The 21,133-nt window shown below is 43.9% G+C and overlaps 1 protein-coding gene across 1 annotated transcript in view; it reads left to right on the forward strand.

Annotated features, from left to right (window-relative positions):
* ipo9 (importin 9) overlaps window positions 1–21,133 on the forward strand; it is a 169,329-nt gene that overhangs the window by 23,181 nt on the left and 125,015 nt on the right. The window contains exon 6 of the mRNA XM_072278524.1: window positions 16,433–16,519. Coding sequence (XP_072134625.1) covers window positions 16,433–16,519 — 87 coding nt within the window. The remainder of the gene's footprint in view (window positions 1–16,432; window positions 16,520–21,133) is intronic.

Consider the following 21,133-nt stretch of genomic DNA (forward strand, 5'->3'; position numbering starts at 1 on the left):
ACTGGACCCTCTGTCCCCTACTATTTCTGGAAGATTATTTATGTCCTCCTTAGTGAAGACAGAACCAAAGTAATTATTCAATTGGTCTGCCATGTCCTTGCTCCCCATAATCAATTCACCTGTTTCTGTCTGTCGGGGACCTACATTTGTCTTTACCAGTCTTTTCCTTTTTACATATCTATAAAAGCTTTTACAGTCAGTTTTTATGTCAAGATGAAGCCACACTCAGGTTGGAGGAACAGCATCTTGTATTCCGTTTGGGTAGCCTCCAACCTGATGGCATGAACATTGATTTCTCTAACTTCCGTCCCGTTAATGCCCCACCTCCCCTTCGTACCCCATCTCTTATTTATTTATTTTTTATTATTATATTTTTTCTCTCTCTCTTTTTCTCCCCCTGTCCTTCTCGCTATACTCCTTGTCCTGACTGGCAGACCACAGTACGTGTGCTTACAACACTGTGTGTCCGACAGAGTGATCAGCAGCACTGGGGCTCCACAGGGGACTGTCTTGTCTCCCTTTCTCGTCACCATTTACACTTCGGACTTCAACTACTGCACAGAGTCTTGTCATCTTCAGAAGTTTTCTGACGACTCTGCCATAGTTGGATGCATCAGCAAGGGTAGGAAACTTTGTCACATGGTGTGAGCAGAATTATCTGTAGCTTAATGTGAAAAAGACTTAAGGAGCTGGTGGTAGACCTGAGGAGAGCTAAGGTACTGGTGACCCCTGTTTCCATCCAGGGGGTCAGTGTGGACTTGGTGGAGGATTACAAATACCTGGCGATACGAATTGACAATAAACTGGACTGGTCAAAGAACACTGAGGCTGTCTACAAGAAGGGTTAGAGCCGTCTCGATTTCCTGAGGAGACTGAGGTCCTTTAACATCTGCCAGATGATGCTGAGGATGTTCTACGAGTCTGTGGTGGCCAGTGCTATCATGTTTGCTGTTGTGTGCTGGGGTAGCAGGCTGAGGGTAGCAGACACCAACAGAATCAACAAACTCATTCGTAAGGCCAGTGATGTTGTGGGGATGGAACTGGACTCTCTCATGGTGGTGTCTGAAAAGAGGATGCTGTCCAAGTTGCATGCCATCTTGGTCAATGCCTCCCATCTACTACATAATGTACTGGATGGGCACAGGAGTGCATTCAGCCAGAGACTCATTCCGCCGAGATGCAACACAGAGCGTCATAGGAAGTCATTCCTGCCTGTGGCCATCAAACTTTACATCTCCTCCCTTGGAGGGTCAGACACCCTGAGCCAATAGGCTGGTCCTGGACTTATTCCATAATTTACTGGCATAATTTACATATTACTATTTAACTATTTATGGTTCTATTACTATTTATTATTTATGGTGCAACTGTAATGAAAACCAATTTCCCCGGGGATCAATAAAGTATGACTATGCCCATTCTCTGGGCTTCCCCCCTCCCCCTTTCTTTCTCCCTGGACCTCCCGTCCATCCCATGATCCTCTTATATCCCTTTTGCCAATCAACTTTCCAGCTCTTAGCTCCATCACTTGCCCCTCCTGTCTTCTATCATTTTGTATCTCCCCCTCCCCCTCCTACTTTCAAATCTCTTACTATCTCTTCTTTCATTTAGTCCTGACGAAGGGTCTCGGCCTGAAACATCGACTTCTATATCTCTTCCTATAGATGCTGCCTGGCCTGCTGCATTCACCAGCAATTTTTATGTGTGTTACATGAAATTCCAGCATCTGCAGATTTCCTCGTGCTTGCGAATTAGAAAAGCAGATTGGGTCAATTAAATTGACAAGGAATATAAAGTGCTTTGTAAATGCCAGAAGACTATACTCACCGAGGAGGATGTACAATAAATCAGCACTCACTGTACAGTAAGCCACTTCGTTTCTCCTGACTTCAGTAGGTCTTCCTGCAGCTACTTAATATTCAAAGTAGTGGTTCCTAGTGTTTCAAACATGAAAGCGTCATTTATTTCAGCCAGCCATAAACATAGAAACATAGAAAATAGGTGCAGGAGTAGGCCATTCGGCCCTTCGAGCCTGCACCGCCATTTATTATGATCATGGCTAATCATCCAACTCAGAACCCTGCACCAGCCTTCCCTCCATACCCCCTGATCCCTGTAGCCACAAGGGCCATATCTAACTCCCTCTTAAATATAGCCAATGAACTGGCCTCAACTGTTTCCTGTGGCAGAGAATTCCACAGATTCACCACTCTCTGTGTGAAGAAGTTTTTCCCAATCTCGGTCCTAAAAGGCTTCCCCTTTATCCTCAAACTGTGACCCCTCGTTCTGGACTTCCCCAACATCGGGAACAATCTTCCTGCATCTAGCCTGTCCAATCCCTTTAGGATTTTATACGTTTCAATCAGATCCCCCCTCAATCTTCTAAATTCCAACGAGTACAAGCCCAGTTCATCCAGTCTTTCTTCGTATGAAAGTCCTGCCATCCCAGGAATCAAGCTGGTGAACCTTCTTTGTACTCCCTCTATGGCAAGGATGTCTTTCCTCAGATTAGGGGACCAGAACTGCACACAATACTCCAGGTGTGGTCTCACCAAGGTCTTGTACAACTGCAGTAGTACCTCCCTGCTCCTGTACTCGAATCCTCTCACTATAAATGCCAGCATACCATTTGCCTTTTTCACCGCCTGCTGTACCTGCATGCCCACTTTCAATGACTGGTGTATAATGACACCCAGGTCTCGTTGCACCTCCCCTTTTCCTAATCGGCCACCATTCAGATAATAATCTGTTTTCCTATTTTTTGCCACCAAAGTGGATAACTTCACATTTATCCACATTAAATTGCATCTGCCATGAATTTGCCCACTCACCCAACCTATCCACGTCACTCTGCATCCTCTTAGCATCCTCCTCACAGCTAACACTGCCGCCCAACTTCGTGTCATCCGCAAACTTGGAGATGCTGCATTTAATTCCCTCATCCAAGTCATTAATATATATTGTAAACAACTGGGGTCCCAGCACTGAGCCTTGCGGTAACTGATCTCATCACAGATTGCTCCTTGTACGCAGCTATGGTTGTTCCATCAATTCACGGAGGCACTTGGAAACTCCACAGTTGCGGCAGCTAGTACACCTTGCACATTTTTTGTGAGCTTTTAAATTTCCTGTTTTTTGCCCCTCCCAATGTGTTTTACTGCCCAATGACTCTGCGCCACCCAATTAACCTACTCACCTGCTATCCCTCAAGAGTTTGTACGTTCTTCCTGTGACCGTGAGGGTTTCCTCTGGGTGCTCTGATTTCTTCCCACATTCCAAAGATGCATGGGTTATATTAATTGGTCACATTGATGTAATGGGTTTGCACAGGCTCATTAGGCCAGAAGGACTTGTTACCGTGCCGTATCTGAACGGATAAATTAAAATAACCTAAATCTGGATATCCAGATGAACAAAGAAAGGAGCAACCTACTAACTGGTACGTCTTCAGAATGTTTGAGGAAAATGGAGCACCAGGAGGAAACCCACTTGGTCATGGGGAGAACGTACAAACTTCTTACAGACAAAAGCTGGAATTGAACCCCAACCTTATATCTAGTGATATAATAATGTTACACTAACTTCTATTTCTTGGACTTCATCACCCATCCCAATCACATCTCCTGTTCTGGACCCAGCTCCTGGCAATACTCTGCTCTCAGCCCCTTAACCAATCCTTGACTCAGACCCTCGCCCTTTTGGACGCAAGGGAAACCCACACAGTCACAGAGTGAACATACATACTCCTTACAGATCACGGCGAGAACTGAACGTGGGTCGCTGACACTATAATAGTGTTCCGCTCGAATATGTTTACAAACAATAGTTGAAATTGTTTTAAAAAGTCTCACTGTGGACCTGTGATCTGTCAGATGAGGCTGATTTCACAAGTCTGTCCCGCTGACCCCTACCATCACCGAAACACAAGATTCTGCCTCAGCTGTTCAACCCTGGCAATGGAAAGTCCATTGTTACAATGGCAACAGTAAAAAGGATTTAGGGTAAAGCCAATGCGTTCCTTCCTCTCTTCCCCCTCCCCCCATTGTGCTGACAACTAAAACAAGCCATTCAATTTAAATAAATCACAAGGTTTCACAATACAGCCCAGACAAAAGGCACGGAGTGGTAAATTTTGGTGTTTGCAAAGGGAAGGAGGGAGCGGTATATAATTGGAGAAAGATTGATACTCTGTTTGTTTAACTGTGTAATTACTATTAACAATTAGTATCTTAGACACTTGCAGTAGGGTGGAGACCTGTCCTGCAGTTGGAGCGTTCTCTATTTGTGTGGGTGGGTGAGAGGGAGCAGTCGTGGGTGCTTGGAGGGAGAGTTGTGTTTGCGTGGAGCCTGCTGCCGGGGATGGTAGGGGCATTTAAGAAAATTGGATAGGTACATGAATGGAATAAAAATGAAGGAGTATTATGGGGGAGGGAAGGGTTAGCTTGATTTTAAAATAGGTTAAAATGTGAGGTTAACATCATGAGCTGAAGAGCCAGTACTGTGCCGTAATGTTCTATGTCCTTAGGAGATGTTAATAAAGTTAGAAAGATTCCACTAATGAAAGAATTTGGAAGGAGCATGAAACCTTTACATAAGTGTAATGTGAAACGTGCAGGGAAACAAAGGCTGAGTAGTCCTGGATTTCAGTGGCATTATCTGATCGGCCTAATGGAAAATTGTAACACAGTAGCCACAGTGCAGCTGTGATTCAAAACGCCTTTGTTAAGTTACCCTAACTGGAGAGTTGAAGCTGATGCAACAATGGGTTAAAGTCTAACTGCAGTATACCAAATGGCATATTCATTGAGGCCCTGTCATTGATTAGTCCGGGAGTTGATACTGAAGATTGGAGCCCAAAAACTGTCAGCAGTCTAGAAGTTGAAGCCCGATTGCTGAATCCTGGAGACCTGTTCATGGGTGTGAGCGAGGAAGGGGGTTGTTTTTTTTGTTGTCTGTTGTGTTCTGTGTTGTGCACCAGAATATGTGGCAATACTTGCCCCCAGCACATGCCTAGGTTATGTTGGTTGTTAGGGCAAACAATGCATTGCACTGCATGTTTTGATGTTCCCATGGCTTATAAATCTGAATGTCTGTACAGTCTGAGAGGGTCCGTGATGGCACAGTAATTCGTAGAATCTTGTAGCTCTTTGTGTCTGTACTGACTCTTTAAAAGGACTAATTGGAATTGCAGTCAGTATCAGAGTGAAACCTTTGTCCAACTGTACATCTTTGTGACAGATTTCTGTGTGTTTCACACTGCCTACCAATAACACGTACTCAGTAGCCACTTTATTTGGCACAGGGTATAGTGAACACTGAGTATAGCTACATGCAGAGCTGACACAAGGGTTGGGGTTTACATTATGGATCTCTGGTCCCTGGCTCTGGTGTAAGGTGGAATCTGGGTGGTTACTAGGAGGGGCAATAAGGGGTGAGTTCTCTTTGCATTCTCTGGTCTTAACAAAACTGGAACTGTCTGTGATGAGGCCGCCCTCAGGTTAGAGGAGCAATGCTTCATTTTCTCTGGGTAGCCTCTAACCTGATGGCACAAACGTCGATTTCTCTTGACTTCTGATAATTTCTTCTTCCTCCTCTCTTTCCATTTCCCCATTCTGGCTCCCCTCTTACCCCTTTTCTTCTCCTCACCTACTGATCACCTTCCTCTGGTTCCTCTCCTCCTTGCCTTTCTCCCATTGTCCTCTGTTCTCTCCCATCACATTACAACTTTTCAGCTCATTATATCACCTCCCAGTTTCTTTATCCCCACCCAATCACCTTCACCCCTCTCCTGGTCTCACCTATCACCTGCCACCTCCCCCCACTTTGTTATTCTGCCTCCTTTTCCAGCCCAAAATGTTGATGGCTGTCTGACCTGCTGAGTTCCAATAGCATTGGGTGTGTTGCTCTGGATCTACAGAATCTCTTGTGTCGTATCTGCAGTTTCTCTTTGATTTTTCACTCCATTCCAACCCTGGTATCGGAGGACATAACCCCGTACTTCGGTGTGGGCTTGAATTTCTGGTTTTGGAGGGGTCTTCCACTTAAGGTATTCCTCTTCATGACTGCTGTCTGACCTGCTAAATTCCTTCAGAATTTTGTGTGTGATACTCTAGATTTCCAGCATATGCAGGATCTCTTGTGTTTATTAATGTTACTGTCTGTATTCTTTCCTGCTGAACGGTGTCGTACGCCACTGTGCAGAGGTTTGGGCTATCCTGGAAGCTGCCGGGGACCTTGGGCAGTTAGTCATTGTATTACAATCATGTAACAAAGAAACAGGCCCTTTGACCTGCTGCATCGTGATGATGGCCTAACTCTGCTCCTGTGTCTTATAAGGAGCAGAATTAAGCCATTTGGCCAATTGAGTATGCTCCACCATTTCATCATGGCTGATCCAATTTTCCTCTCAGCCTCAACCTCCTGCCCTCTCCTCATATCCCTTCATGCCATGACCAATCAAGAATCTGTCAATCTCTGTCTTAAATATACATAAAGACTTGGCCTTCACAACTGCTTGTGGCAAAGAATTAGGCAGATTCATCACTCACTGGGTAAAGAAATTCCTCCTCATCTCCATTTTAAAAGGTTACCCCTATATTCTGAGGCTGTCTTCTGGTCTTGGACTCTCCCATCATAGGAAAAGTCCTCACTACATCCACTCTATCAAAGCCTTTCACCATTCAGTAGGTTTCAATGAGGTCACCCCTCATTCTTCTGAATTCTAGTGAATACAGGCTCAGAACCATCAAATACTCTTCATATGACAAGCCGTTCAATCCTGGAATTACTCTTGTGAACTTCCTTTGAATCCTCTGCAGTTTCAGCATATCCTTTCTAAGATAAGGGTCGCAAAGCTGCTCACAATACTCCAAGTGAGGCCTCACTGAAGTTACATTATATCATTGCTTTTGTATTCTAGTCCTCTTGAAATGAATGGTAACATTACAGTTTCCTTCCTCACCACAGACTCAACCTGCAAATTAACCTTTAGGGAACCCTGCACAAGGACTCCCAAGGACAACCATGCTGACAACTGCCTATTTTATCACGTGCCTCCAAGTACCCTGAGACCTTATCCTGATAAATGACTCCAACATCTTCTCAACCACTGAGGTCAGACTAACTGGCCTATAGTTTATTTTCTTCTATGTCTCTCCCTTCTTGAAGAGTAGAGTGACATTTGCAATTTTCCAGTCTTCTGAAACCATTCCAGGATCTGGTGATTCATGAAAGATCATTACTAATACACCCTGGGGTGTAAGTCATCTGGTCCAAGTGACTTATCTACCTTCAGATAGTTTCCCAATAACCTTCTCTCTAGTAATGGTGACTTAACAGACTTCATGCCCCTGACACCTGGAACTTCCACCATACTACTAGAGTCTTCCACAATGAACACTGATGCCTAATATTTATTAAGTTCATCTGGCATTTTCTTGTCCCCAATTACTACCTCTCTAGCCTTGTTTTCCAGCAGTCGAATATCAACCCTTGCCTCTCTTTTACATTTTATGTCTTGGTATTCTCTGTAATGTTATCGACTAGCTTACTTTTGTATTCTGTCTTTACCTTCATAATGACTTTTTTAGTTGTCTCCTGTTAGTTTGTTAAAGTTTCCCAATCCTCTAATTTTTGCTCTGTTATATGCCCTCTCTTTGGCTTTTACGTAGCTTTGACTTCTCTTTCTCTTTTTAGCCGTGGTTGTGTCATCTTTCTTTTTGAATGCATCTTTCTCTTTGGGATGTGCCTTTCCTGTGCCTTCAGAATTGCTTCCTGAAATTCCAGCCATTGCTGCTCTGCCGTCATCCCTGCCAGTGTCCTTTTCCCATCAGTCCCGGCCAACTCCTCTGTCATGCCTCTCTAATTCCATTTTCTCCACTGTAACATTGATACATCTGACTTTAGCTTCTCCTTATCACGGATTACTTCCGGGGTGCTTTCAGATGATCTCATTGCGGCACAGCTCAATGGATAGGCACGTGAGACCATGGATTTGCGCCTTGGAAGGTTTCCAGGGCACAGGCCTGGGCAAGGTTGTATGGAAGACCAGCAGTTGCCCATGCTCTCCCCTCTCCACACCACCGATGTTGTCCAAGGGAAGGGCAGTAGGGCCGATACAGCTTGGCACCGGTGTCATCACAGAGCAATGTGTGGTTAAGTGCCTTGCTCAAGGACACAACACGCTGCCTCAGCTGAGGCTTGAACCAGCGACCTTCAGATCACTAGACAGACGCCTTAACCACTTGGCCACACGCCAACATATATCAACGGATATGATTAAGTATTCCCGTTTTAGCATGCTACAGCTGAGAATTACAACTGCGTCCGAGGTCTATACAATTAATAAAGATGTTTTAATACAATTGAACAATCTCTTCTACTCCCTGAGTACAGGCAGAGATTGAAAACTGGAGCACCAGTAGTGAGCACCAAGAAGGTATAAACAAAGGAAGCACAGGAGTGCTTACAGGACTGCTTTGAATTGGTGGGCAGGACTGTATTCAGGGATTCGTCTTCGAATCTGGATGAGTATGCTGCAGTTGTTACCTAAGTCATTAAAACCTGTATGGATGGGTGTGTGCCTACAAAGACTTTACATTTCCAAACCAAAAGCCGTGGATGAACCAGGAAGTATGTCCCCTGCTGCAGGCTAGGCCTGTGGCATTCAAGTCTGGTGACCCAGGTTTGTACCAGAAAACCAGGTGTAATTTGCGGAGGGCTATTTCAAGGGCGAAAAGACGATTTTGAATGAAGTTAGAGGCGACATCGGATATACGACAACTCTGGTGGGGTTTGCAAGACATTATTTCCTACAAAACGAAACGCTGTAGTATGGATGGCAGCGATGCTTCACTACCAGATGAACTCAATGCCTTCTATGCCCGCTTTGAAAGGGGGAATATAACTTCAGCTGTGAAAATCCCTGCTACACCCAGTGACCCTGTGATCTCGTGTCTCTGTGGCTGGTGTTAGGCTGTCTTTAAAGAGGGTGAACCCTCGCAAGGCGCAAGATCCTGGTGGAGTATCTGGTAAGGCTCTGAAAACTTGTGCCAAACAACTGGCAGGAGTATTCAAGGACATTTTTAACTTCTCACTGCTACGGGCAGAAGTTCCCACTTGCTTCAAAAAGGCGACAATTATGCCAGTGCCTAAGAAGAATAACGTGAGCTGCCTTAATGACTATCGCCTGGTAGCACTCACATCTACAGTGATTAAGTGCTTTGAGAGGTTAGTCATGACTCGACTGAACTTCTGACACTGAGTGCAATTTGCCTATTACCACAATAGGTCAACGGCATATGCAGTCTCAATGGCTCTTCACGCGGACTTAGACCACCTGGACGATACAAACAACGATGTCAGGATTCTGTTCATCGACTATAGCTCAGCATTCAACACCATCATTCCCACAATCCTGATTGAGAAGTTAAAGAACCTGGGCCTCTGTACCTCCCTCTGCAATTGAATCCTCAACTTCCTAAATGGAAGACCACAATCTGTGCGAATTGGTAATAATATCTCCCCCTTGCTGACAATCAACACTGGCACACCTCAGTGCTTGGCCAACTGCTCTACTCTCTCTATACCCATGAGTGTGCGGCTATGCGTAGCTCAAATGGCATCTATAAATTTGCTGATGATCCAGCCGTTGTTGGTAGAATCTCAGATAGTGGCGAGAGGTCTTACAGGAGCGAGATATACCAGCTAGTTGAACCTTGCACTCAATGACATTACGACCAAAGAGTTGATCGTGGACTTCAGGAAGGGTAAGACGTGAGAACACGAACCAATCCTCATAGAGGGATCACAAGTGGAGAGAATGAGCAACTTCAAGTTCTGGGGTGTCAGGATTTCTGAGGACTTAGCCTGGTCCCAACATATTGGTGCGGTTATAAAGAAGGCAAGACATTGGCTTTGTTTCATTAAGAATTTGAAGAGATTTGATTTGTCACCTAAAACACTCAAAATCTGCTACAGATGTACCATGGAGAGCATTCTGGCTGTATGAGTGTCTAGTGATGGGGGTGGGGCGGGGGTGAGGCCACTGCACAGGATCGAAATAAGCTACAGAAAGTCGTAAAATTAGCTCCATCTTGGGTACTAGCCTCCATTATTAAGGACCCCTCCATCACCCAGGACATGCCCTCTTCACATTGTTACCATTGGGAAGGAGGTACAAAAGCCTGAAGGCACACAATCAGTGATTCAAGAACAGCTTCTGATTTGTGCCATCTAATTTCCAATTGGGCTTTGAACCCATGAGCACTAACTCACTTTTAGTTTTGTTTTTATATTACAAACCCCATTTCCAGAAAAGTTGGGATATTTTCCAAAATGCAATAAAAACAAAAATCTGTGATACGTTAATTCACGTGAACCTTTATTTAACTGACAAAAGTACAAAGAAAAGATTTTCAATAGATTTACTGACCAACTTCATTGTATTTTGTAAACATACACAAATTTAGAATTTGATGGCTGCAACACACTCAACAAAAGTTGGGACATAGGCATGTTTACCATTGTGTTACATCACCTTTCCTTTTAATAACACTTCTTAATCGTTTTGGAACTGAGGATACTAATTGTAGTAGATTTGCAATTGGAAATTTTGTCCATTCTTGCTTGATATAAGACTTCAGCTGCTCAACAGTCCGTGGTCTCCGTTGTCTGATTCTCCTCTTCATGATGCACCATACATTTTCAATAGGAGATAGATCTGGACTGGCAGCAGGCCAGTCAAGCACACACACTCTGTGTCTACAAAGCCACGCTGTTATAGCCCGTGCAGAAGGTGGACTGGCATTGTCCTGCTGAAATAAGCATGGACGTCCCGGGAAGAGACATCTCCTTGGTGGCAACATATGTCTCTCTAAGATCCTAATATACGCCTCAGAGTCAATGGTACCTTCACATACATGCAACTCACCCATGCCGTGGGCACTGATGCACCCCCATACCATCACAGGTGCTGGCTTTTGCACCTTTCACTGATAACAATCTGGATGGTCGTTTTCATCTTTGGCACGAAGAACTTGATGCCTGTTTTTTCTGAAAACTAGCTGAAATGTGGACTCATCTGACCACAGCACACAGTTCCACAGTCTTTCGGTCCATCTGAGATGAGCTCGGGCCCAGAGAATTCGCCAGCATTTCTGCATAGAGTTGATGTATGGCTTCCTCCTTGCGTAATACAGTTACAAGTTGCATTTCTGGATGCAGCGACAGACTGTGTTGAGTGACAATGGTTTTCCGAAGTACTCCTGAGCCCAGGTGGCTATAATTGTCACAGTAGCATGACGGTTTCTTAGGCAGTGCCGCCTGAGGGCCCGAAGATCACACGCATTCAGCAGTGGTTTCCGACCTTGCCCTTTATGCACTGAGATGTCTGAATTCTCTGAATCTTTTCACAATACAGGTTTCCCCCATCATCCGTAGGTAGAGCGTTCCTATGAAACGGTTCATAAGCTGAAATGTCATAAAGTGAAGAAGCAATTACCACTTATTTATATGGGGAAAATTTTGTGAGCGTTCACAGACCCAAAAATAACCTACCAAATCATGTCAAATAACACATAAAACCTAAAATAAGAGTAACAGATAGTAAAAGCAGGAATAATATGATAAATACACAGCCTACATAAAGTAGAAATACTTCTCTACAATGATTGCCTGCACAGATCTCCGTAGTGAAAATCGCACGCAAGGGCTCTCGGCAGAAAATCTCACGCAAGCACTGTTGGCATAAACGCGCTCTCCAGTAACCTTTAAACTATGAAGCTGCCAAATCTACCAAATAACACGTAAAAATGCACAGCCTATATAAAGTAGAAATAATGTATGTACAGTGTATTATCACTCACCGGAATTGGGAAAACAGCGCCGAGCACACTGATGATGGTGTGTTAGACTGAGTCGTCGCAGGTTGGGGTGGTGCAGTGGCCCCCACCCTCCAGGCTGCCGACCAATACATTGCCGTGAAGCATGCAGGGGTCCAGCGGTAGCCGGGAGGCACACAGCACATCTTTAAGAAAAAAGCTGAAATAAACATGCTAGTTAATTAAGTGCTGCCCAGCACGTAAATACGTGCTAGGTGGCACCTAATTAATTAGCATGTTTATTTTGGCTTTTTTCTTAAAGATGTGCTGTGTGCCTCCTGGCTACCGCTGCATTCTCCGCGAATCGGTACAGTATCTGTCCGGGGCCCGGGAGTTGGGGTGGTGGGACATGGGGGTGTCATCTCATCGTCAATCAGGGCAGGCAGCTCATCTTCTCCTATGACTGCCCGCCTCGATGTCGAAGGCCGAGGTTTGTCGTCTGCTGTGGCTGATGTGGAAGGCTTGCTTGACTGCTGAGCCTCGCGCATTTTTCTATCACACAGTTCTTTGTAAGCACTCAAACCATCTTGCAAATATCCCCCAAACCTACGTACCCTTTCAAAATTAAAGTCGTACTTTATTATTGCAGTGAAAATCTCACGCAGTTGCTTCGCTTTTGCTACTGCATTCGGTTTTGATTGTCATCCTTTCCTCTTCCAATTGCATCAGCTCTTCATCTATCAGTTCTTGGTCATGGGATGCCAAAACCTCTTCAGCATCATCTTCGTCAGCTTCCACAAGCCAAACTCCCTTTGTCCTTGCTTCGTTCACCACGATCGAAACACTTAATTATGTCTAGTTTTACGCTAAGTGTAACACCCTTACGGACTCTTTCAGGCTTTTCCGACACTTTAGAACTCATCTTGCTAACGGCTGCTCAATGCAACGTGTTTAAGCAATGCTGTTCCGAATCCGGGAGAGAGCGGCTGCTTGGGTCGCGTGCTGCCTTTCTTCGTAACAGTGAAAACACCTTCTGAAAGCGAAAACAGGGTACTAATGTAGGTCTTTCACAACAGCGAGGTTTCGTAAAGCAAATGTTCGAAAAGCGGGAGACACCTGTATTATGTACTGTAGATGTTGAAAGACCTAAATTCTCTGCAATCTTGCGTTGAGAAACGTTCCTTTTGAACTGACTAACAATTTTCACAAGTTTTGGCACAAAGGGGTGAGCCACGACCCATCCTTGCTTGCAAAGACTGAGCCTTTGATGGACGCTACTGTTATACCCAGTCATGATACCTCACCTGCTACCAGTTAGCCTGCTTAATGTGGAGTCTTATTTTAACTTTGTCCCAACTTTTGTTGAGTGTGTTGCGGCTATCAAATTCTAAATTTGTTTATATTTACAAAATACAATTAAGTTGGTCAGTAAAACTATTGAAAATCTTTCCTTGTACTTTTGTCAGTTAAATAAAGGTTCACGTGAATTAACATATCACAGATTTTTGTTTTTATTCAATTTTGGAAAATAATCCTAACTTTTCTGGAAATGGGGTTTGTATTTGTTTCTTGCATTATTTTTGATTTACCTGTTTCTCCCACTCTCTCACTCTCACACTCACTCTGTGTCTGTCTGTCTGTCTGTCTGTCTGTCTGTCTGTCTGTCTCTCTCTCTCTTTCTCTTTTTCTCTTTCTCTTTCTCTCTCTCTCTCACACACTCCCACTCTCACTCATCTTTTCCTCTATATTAGTTATCACATTGTCCCGCTGCTGCTAAGTTAACAAATTTCACAACACATGCTGGTGATATTAAACCCAATTCTGATTCCTTCTCAAATTTCACAGTGAATTTGATCACTTTCCCCTAAGGGTTTTTTTAATCTTTAGCTCTAATCAATTCCAGTTCATTGCACAACACCCAATTTAGAATAGCTGATCCCCAAGTGGGCTCGAACATGAGCTGCTCTAAAAAAGGCATCTTGTAGGCACTCTAGGAATTCCCCCTCCTGGAATCCAGCACCAACTTGATTTTCCCAATTTACCTGCATATTGAAATCCCCCATGACTAATGTAACATTGCCCTTTTGGCATGCATTTTCTCTCGGTAATTTGTAAACCACATCCTTACTGTGGTTTGGGGTCTGTATGCAATTCCCATCAGGGGCTTTTTACCCTTGCAGTTCCTTAGCTCTGTCCACAATGATTCAACATCTTCTGACCCTATGTCACCTCTTTCTAATGATTTCATTTTTTACCACGGCAATGCCGCCCTCTCTGCCTTCCTGTCTGTCCTTTCGATACATTGTTTATCCTTGGACATTAAACTCCCAGCTATAATCTTCTTATCAGCTATGATTCAGAATGTCTACAACATTGTACCTGTGCATCTGTGCTACAAGTTCATCTACCTCATTCGGTGTACTTTGTGCTTTCAAATATAACACCTTCGGTCCTGTGTTCACCCTTTTCTGTCTTTTACATTACAACTCATCTTTTTGACCGCAGGCTTGTCCTATCAACAGCCCCTGCTCACGACACATTGTCTGTGTTTGTAAATCAGCTATCTCATCTTTGGTACTATCATCCGCCTTTCCTACGATATTTCTTGCATTGAAATATACGCAGCTCAGGACACCAGTCACACCATGCTCAACTTTTTGATTCTTAACTATGAGGTCTTACCAACATCTGCCTCCACAATCTCTCTACTAACTGTTCTGACACTCTGGTTCTCATGCTCCTGCAACTCTGGTTTAAATCACATGCAGTGTTAACAAACTTTCTCACTAGGATATCGGTCCCCTTCCAGTTCTGTTCTGTCTGTACAGGTCCCACCTTCCCAATGATCTTAAGATGAGCTTGAGGACTTCATCTTTGCACAAGTTGTTGGGAGAAGAGGGATGTGATTAGAAAATAGTCATAGAAAAGTGCACTGGATAGGCCCTTTGGCACATCTAATCCATGCTGAAACCATTTAAACAGTCTACTCACACAGACCTGCACCTGGACAATAGCCTGCATACACCTACTATCCATGTACCTATCCAAATCGAGCTCACGTGCACCACTTGTGCTGTCAGCTTGTTTCACATTCTCAGGAAGAAGTTTCCCCTCAGTTCCCCTTAAACTTCTCACTTTCCACCCCTATCCCATAACCTCAAGTTGTAGTCCCACCCAGTCTCGGTGGAGAAAGCTTGCTTGCATGTACCCTATCTATACCTGTCTTAATTTTGTATATCTTTATTAAATCTCCCCTCAATCTTCTATGTTCCAAGGAATAGTCTTACCCTAACATATTCAATCTTTCCTTACAACACACACAAAATGCTGGAGGAACTCTGCAGGCCAGGCAGCATCCATGGAAAAAAGTATAGTCAACGTTTTGGACCGAAAACCCTTCGGCAGGACTGGAGAGAAGAAGCTGAGGAGTAGATTTGAAAGGTCGGGGGAGAGGAGAGAGAAACACCAGGCGAAGGGTGAAATGGATGGGGAGGGATGAAACAAGGAACTAGGAAGTTGATTCGTGAAAGAGGCAGAAGGCCATGGAAGAAAGAAAAAGAGAAGAGGGACAGGAGCACAGGAGGGAGGCGATGGGTGGATGAGGTGATAACATGCGAGAGGGACAAGGGGATGGGAAATGCTGAAGAGGGGGTGGAGGTTGGAAGTTTGAGAAATCGATGTTCATGCCATCAGGTTGGAGGCTACCCAAACATAGTATTAGGTGTTGTTCCACCAACTTAAGTGTAGCCTCAGCCTGACAGTGGAGGAGGTCATGGATGGACATATCAGAATGGGAAGAAGAATTAAAATGGGTGGCCACTGGGAGATCCTGCTTGTCCTGGCAGGTGGAGCATAGATGCTCGGCAAAGCAGTCTCCCAATTGGCCTGAATCGCCGACTACTCTTTTCCATAGATGCTGCCTAGCCTGCTGAGTTCCTCCAGCATTTTGTGTATGTTGTACGTATTTCCAGCATCTGCAGATTTTCTCGTTTGCAGTCTTTCCTTACAACTCAGCTTCATCGTTCACACTTGAGATCTACACTCACACATGGTCTTGCATTAACTTCTTTCATGCCCATTAAATCCCATGTGTGGGTGCCATGGTAATGTTGTGGTAATGATGCTTTTACAGCTCGGGGCATTCCGCATTTCACAGTTCAATTCCACACTTCTGTAAGGCTTCACCCACACCCCTTTGGCATGTGGGAAATCAAAAGGATCATGTAAATTGCCCAGCGATCATAGTTATAGAAAAGTACAGCACAGAAACTGGCCCTTCTCCCTATCTAGTCCATGCCAGACTGTTGAAACTGCCTACTCCCATCGACCTGCACCGGGACCATAGCCCTCCCCATGGAATGGTTGGGTTTGTCTGAGTCCTCCAATTTATTCCCACAGTGCAAAGACTCGTCGGGTAAGTTAATTGGTCACTGTAAAGTGTCCTGTGAGTAGGTTAGAGTTAATCGGGGTGTCGGGGTGACGTGACTGGAAGGGCCTACTGAGTGCGGTGTGGCTAAATAAATGAACAGATCGATAAAGTGACATGTTTGACTGGTAAATCAGCCTAAATGGTGATGAAGTGTCTCAGGTGTTGACTCTGTTTGCTTCTGCAGGTTTACAGCATCCGGACGAGAGCACATGCGGTTGAGATCTTCACCACATGTGCCAATCTGATTTGTGCCATTGAGGAAGTTGAAAAGGTAAGCTAAAAGGGGAAAGACAGGAATAAAACTCCGTTGGTTCATTACGCTAATTTCCTTTCACTTAATGTGCATTACTCCACAGCGGGTTGTCAAAGCTGCCCATGAATCAGCAGCACAAGCCTACCTGGTATCAAGGATGTATATACAGATAGGTGCTGAGTAACGTCATGAAGGATCCACCTACTGTGATCATGGACTGATTGTCCCACTCCCATTAGAGAGGAGGCTATGTAGCATCCAAGCCAGGACCACTAGACTCAAAAACAGTTACTTTCCACAAGCAGTAAGGAGATGAATGCCTCCATCCACTAATCCACTCCTCCACAGCCCTAACCACCACTACACTATTATTCCCTGTCTAGAATCACCTTATGTACTGACACTCCTGTGCCTATGTGCCTACTGTCAGTTTACGGTCATACAATAAATATATGTATGTAAGCTAGCTTATGCATTTATATTTTTTAGATTTGTTTTTATTCTGTTTATCTTACTGTGTTTTTATTTTGTGCTGCTTCAGATCTGGAGTAACATTTATTTTATTCTCCTTTACATTTGTGCACTGGACATGACATTGAACAATTTTGAATTAATTTTTCATGAATCAGTTTGTTATCCATCACTCCTTCCTGACCGGTAGATCAGATTGGTCTCGATTTGCAGTGCAAATTGGCAAGACATATTTGATATGTCGGCAGGTTCTCTTGTTTGATGGATTCATGTCCTTTATGAAATCAAGATTTCAATTTCTTTTGTCATATTCTGCCCCAAATTCTCATTGTGTAGGTGGGGCAACAATGACCTTGGAAGTGATTGAGGGAACAGTGGGCTAGTGCCAGTAACTTTTTACTGTCTTATATAAACATGCATCTTTATGTCAACCCGTCAATCTTCAGGCCAGGCCATTCAGGTACTTGTGCTAATATTATTTTGTGACTCTATGTGCTGGATTGTAATTCCAGTGGATTCTGCTTAATTGGGACATACTGAGACCAGCGCATTTTGGCCCCATTAAGTGGCTGCCCCAATTAGCCAGTTTCAAGGGAATAGTTAAAAAGATATAACAAAAAAATAACCCAATGTTTAACTACCATTCATTGTGTAAGTCCTTACCCTGGTTTGCCCTCCCAAAGTGCAACACCTTGCACGTGCCTGCATTACTAATCCAGGCTCTAAGCTTATCTACCTTAATTTGTTACACTCTTTTCATCAAAATAAGTACATATCATACCTGGTATGTTCATTACCCAGGCTTTGCCTGTTCTTCCTGTTAGACTTACTTTTATCTTCTCAATCTGACCACTGCTGATCATTTGCCATTCTCATCCCTATAGTTTAAACCATTCTGAGTAGCACTAGCAATTCTTGCTGCAAAGATACTGGTACTCCACCAGTTTAGGTGAAACCCGTCCTTGTACGGGTCCCACCTGCCCTGGAACAGAGCCCAGTGATCCAGGTACCTGAAGCTGCCCGGCCAAATATCTGGTTTCGATTCTGTTACCATCTAAGTGTTTGTATGTTCTCTCCGTTACCACGTGGGATTCCTCCAGATGCTCCAGTTTTCTTCCATGTTCCAAAATTGCATGCTATTTGGTGCTAAAAGTGTGGCAATGCTTGTTGTGTATTTAATATTTGAGTAATATTGTAAACATGTTGTTTGATTTAAGTATTCTTTGTTTACATAATTCATCACTGGTTATATGTACAAGAAGTGTGAATGTTATATGTCATTACGTCACTGCGTCGTAAGTGAGTGCCTCTCTAAAGTAAAATGAAGTAGACCCGTTATCCCTAGCTCCCATGTTTTCATTCAGTTAGGTTTTAGAGTTACAGAACATAAGTGGTGACGAATTAGTTTTAAAATGAACTTGATGTGACTACCTATCTGTTGAAGCGCAGCAAGACATTCAAAGGTTAAAAATAAAGCGCAGCACGGTTTTTTTTGTTCAGAAGGGACTGAGACGTTGCCAAAAAAAAAAGACAGAAACCGGACAAAATTCAGAGGATCATAAACCATGATAATAGCAATCAATTTTTAATTAGAAATTAGAAATGACTGGCTTCTTCAGAAAGGTAAATGTGTTTAATTATACAATGGATAACTGGATCATGTACGCTAAATGAATTCAAAGGTACAATTTAATGTCAGAGAAATGCGTACAATATACATCCCGAAGTGCTTTTTCTTTGCAACTATCCACGAAAACAGAGGAGTTCCCCAAGAATGAAGGACAGTTACAGTTAGAACCCCAAAATCACCCCCAACTCCCCTCCGTCCCTCGCGCAAGTGGCAGCGAGCAACAATCCCCCACCGGAAAAATAAAGCGCACCTGCTACCAGCACTTAAGCGTGAGCAAAGCAATAGCAAAGACACAGACTTGCCATTACCCCAAAGACCACATTGTTCACCCGCTAATTCGACATGCTGCAGGCGCTCTCTCTCCTAATAAGGGAGAAAGAAGTAACTCCATTTTCCACAAGCGTGGAGACATAACAGACAACTCGCTGGTTTACGATGTCCCCCAACGACACATGGGTTTCCTGTGGTGACACAGACCCTTGATCTGCCCATCTCCAGTTCCTCGAGATCCCAGGCTTCAGAATCCATGCCGAAACCTTAGGCCGAGTCTTTGGCATGTCGAATAGTGGCTGATTGTGGAACCCCGACAGCGGGTCCCATTCCCGCAAAGAACCGTAGTCAGCATGTAACTCCAGGTCAGGCTCTTCAAAAGAACCCTGAAAGGGAAAAATAGAGATATTAAGGAGGAAATAGATCTGTTTCCAAAGATGCAAGCAAAGGAGTCGCTTAGCTCCGCCTCCTCTAATTGAATTGAACAGTATTTTGAAATAAATGAAATAGCCAATGAAAACCAAGTGTCAGTTTTGCTGAGTGCAATAGGTGGAAAAGCATTCAGTTTGCTTAGAAGTTTTACTGTTCCAACCGAATCAGCCAAAATGTGCTTTGCTGGACTTGTGACAGTGATGCAGGAACGTTTATGAACTGAACCAGTTGTTCATTACTGAATGCTTTAGGTTTCATAAATGGAATGAAAAGGAAGGGGAGTCCACTTGGGCTTACTTGGCTGAACTGGTCTTATTTAAATGTATTTTTTTTGTCAATGGTAAGATCCTGCTGGACATTAAGAATTTAAAGTATTGCAGGTCTATTCCATCAGCAAATTGCTCATTGGTGGAGAAACTGAAAGAAGTAGACTTAGTGTGGATCATGCTGCAGACTGCGTCAGAGGCATTGGTGTGTAATCTAACAGCGAGTGATTGTCATAGTTGCTTTTCTTGTGGTTCCAAAACCCTGTTGGACATTATTAATGTGGAATGCCACAAGTTGGATTCACTCATTTCTTGGCGGCTGGCAAAGGTAGACGGGGGTGGTGGAAGCTGCATGGCCTTGGTTATAGTGAGGACTAGGCCTCAAGCCGCGGTGTCGTCTATTTACAGCTACGCAGGAGAGAGGTGTCCGTGTCCATGTACTCATCCAGAGGTGGTGTGGTGCGACATCCAAGCTGGAGTCAGTATTACCCCACCCCCCCACCAGTGTTCAGTCGGTAGAAGACAAGCGGTATTATATTTGTCTGCAGATTGCTTCAACATTTAAGGCTCCGGGTCTAGGACTATATTTTTTTGTGTGACTGTATTGATATACGACTTGCTATCTTACATGTGCTATATTTGCCTTGTGCTAGTTGTGACTGTTGGTGCTGGGTTTTGCTCCTTGGCCCTGGACTAATGCTGTTTTGTTTGGCTGTGTTCATGGGTGTTCTTGTGTGGTTGAATGGCAATTAAAATTGAATTTGAAGAGATTGTCTGAGCATTTCCAGTTCAGTGGGGTGGGCTTAATGATGCATGAGAGATTGTTTAGTTTGTGGAATCTTACAAGAAAACATTCAAAAACAGCTCCTAACTGAAGCACGACTCGCTTTTAAAAGAGCAGTTGATATCAATGTATCAGTGGAAGCAGCAGCCAGAGACTTGAGTTGCAGTCAGGAGTGAAAGTGAGCGTGAACAAAATTGCAGCGTCTAAACAGAAACCTCCTTGGCTCACCAAATTGTGTCATTGTTGTGGGAAGGGCTTACAATCAATGCAGGCTTAAATTGAAACTTGTAGAAAATGCAGATTTTGGCCTCTTTTGGGGCTTTACAACTGCTTGCTGGTGGGTGGTGTGTGCTGTGATGCTTCCTGCTGAATAAGTGAGGAAGTGGAGAGGTAGGTTTCATGCTTTGGAGCTGCTTCTGCGTGGGAGGGAGAGAGCAGGCTTTGGGGTTCTCTTCTGTTTTTGTAGCTACCTGCGAAGAGCAAGAATTTCAGGTTGCATACTATATATATTCCCGTATTAAATGAATCATTGACCCATTGAAAGTAGGACACACAGAGCATGTTGGGCAGTCAAAATAAACAGACTGCACAGAGAAGAGAAAAAAGTGAAGTTGCAGTTTCAAAAATAGCACTAATCTGTATGCTATTGATGAAAAATCTGATAATGAAAGTGACACAGGACTGAGTAGTCTTTTGATTTACAATGTGAAAACTAACACAAGACAAGCAATATGGTTTACACTAGAAGTGAATAGCAAATTAATTAAAATGGAATTGGA

The sequence above is a fragment of the Mobula birostris genome, chromosome 14 (genome assembly GCF_030028105.1).
Source record: "Mobula birostris isolate sMobBir1 chromosome 14, sMobBir1.hap1, whole genome shotgun sequence".
Taxonomy (NCBI): domain Eukaryota; kingdom Metazoa; phylum Chordata; class Chondrichthyes; order Myliobatiformes; family Myliobatidae; genus Mobula; species Mobula birostris.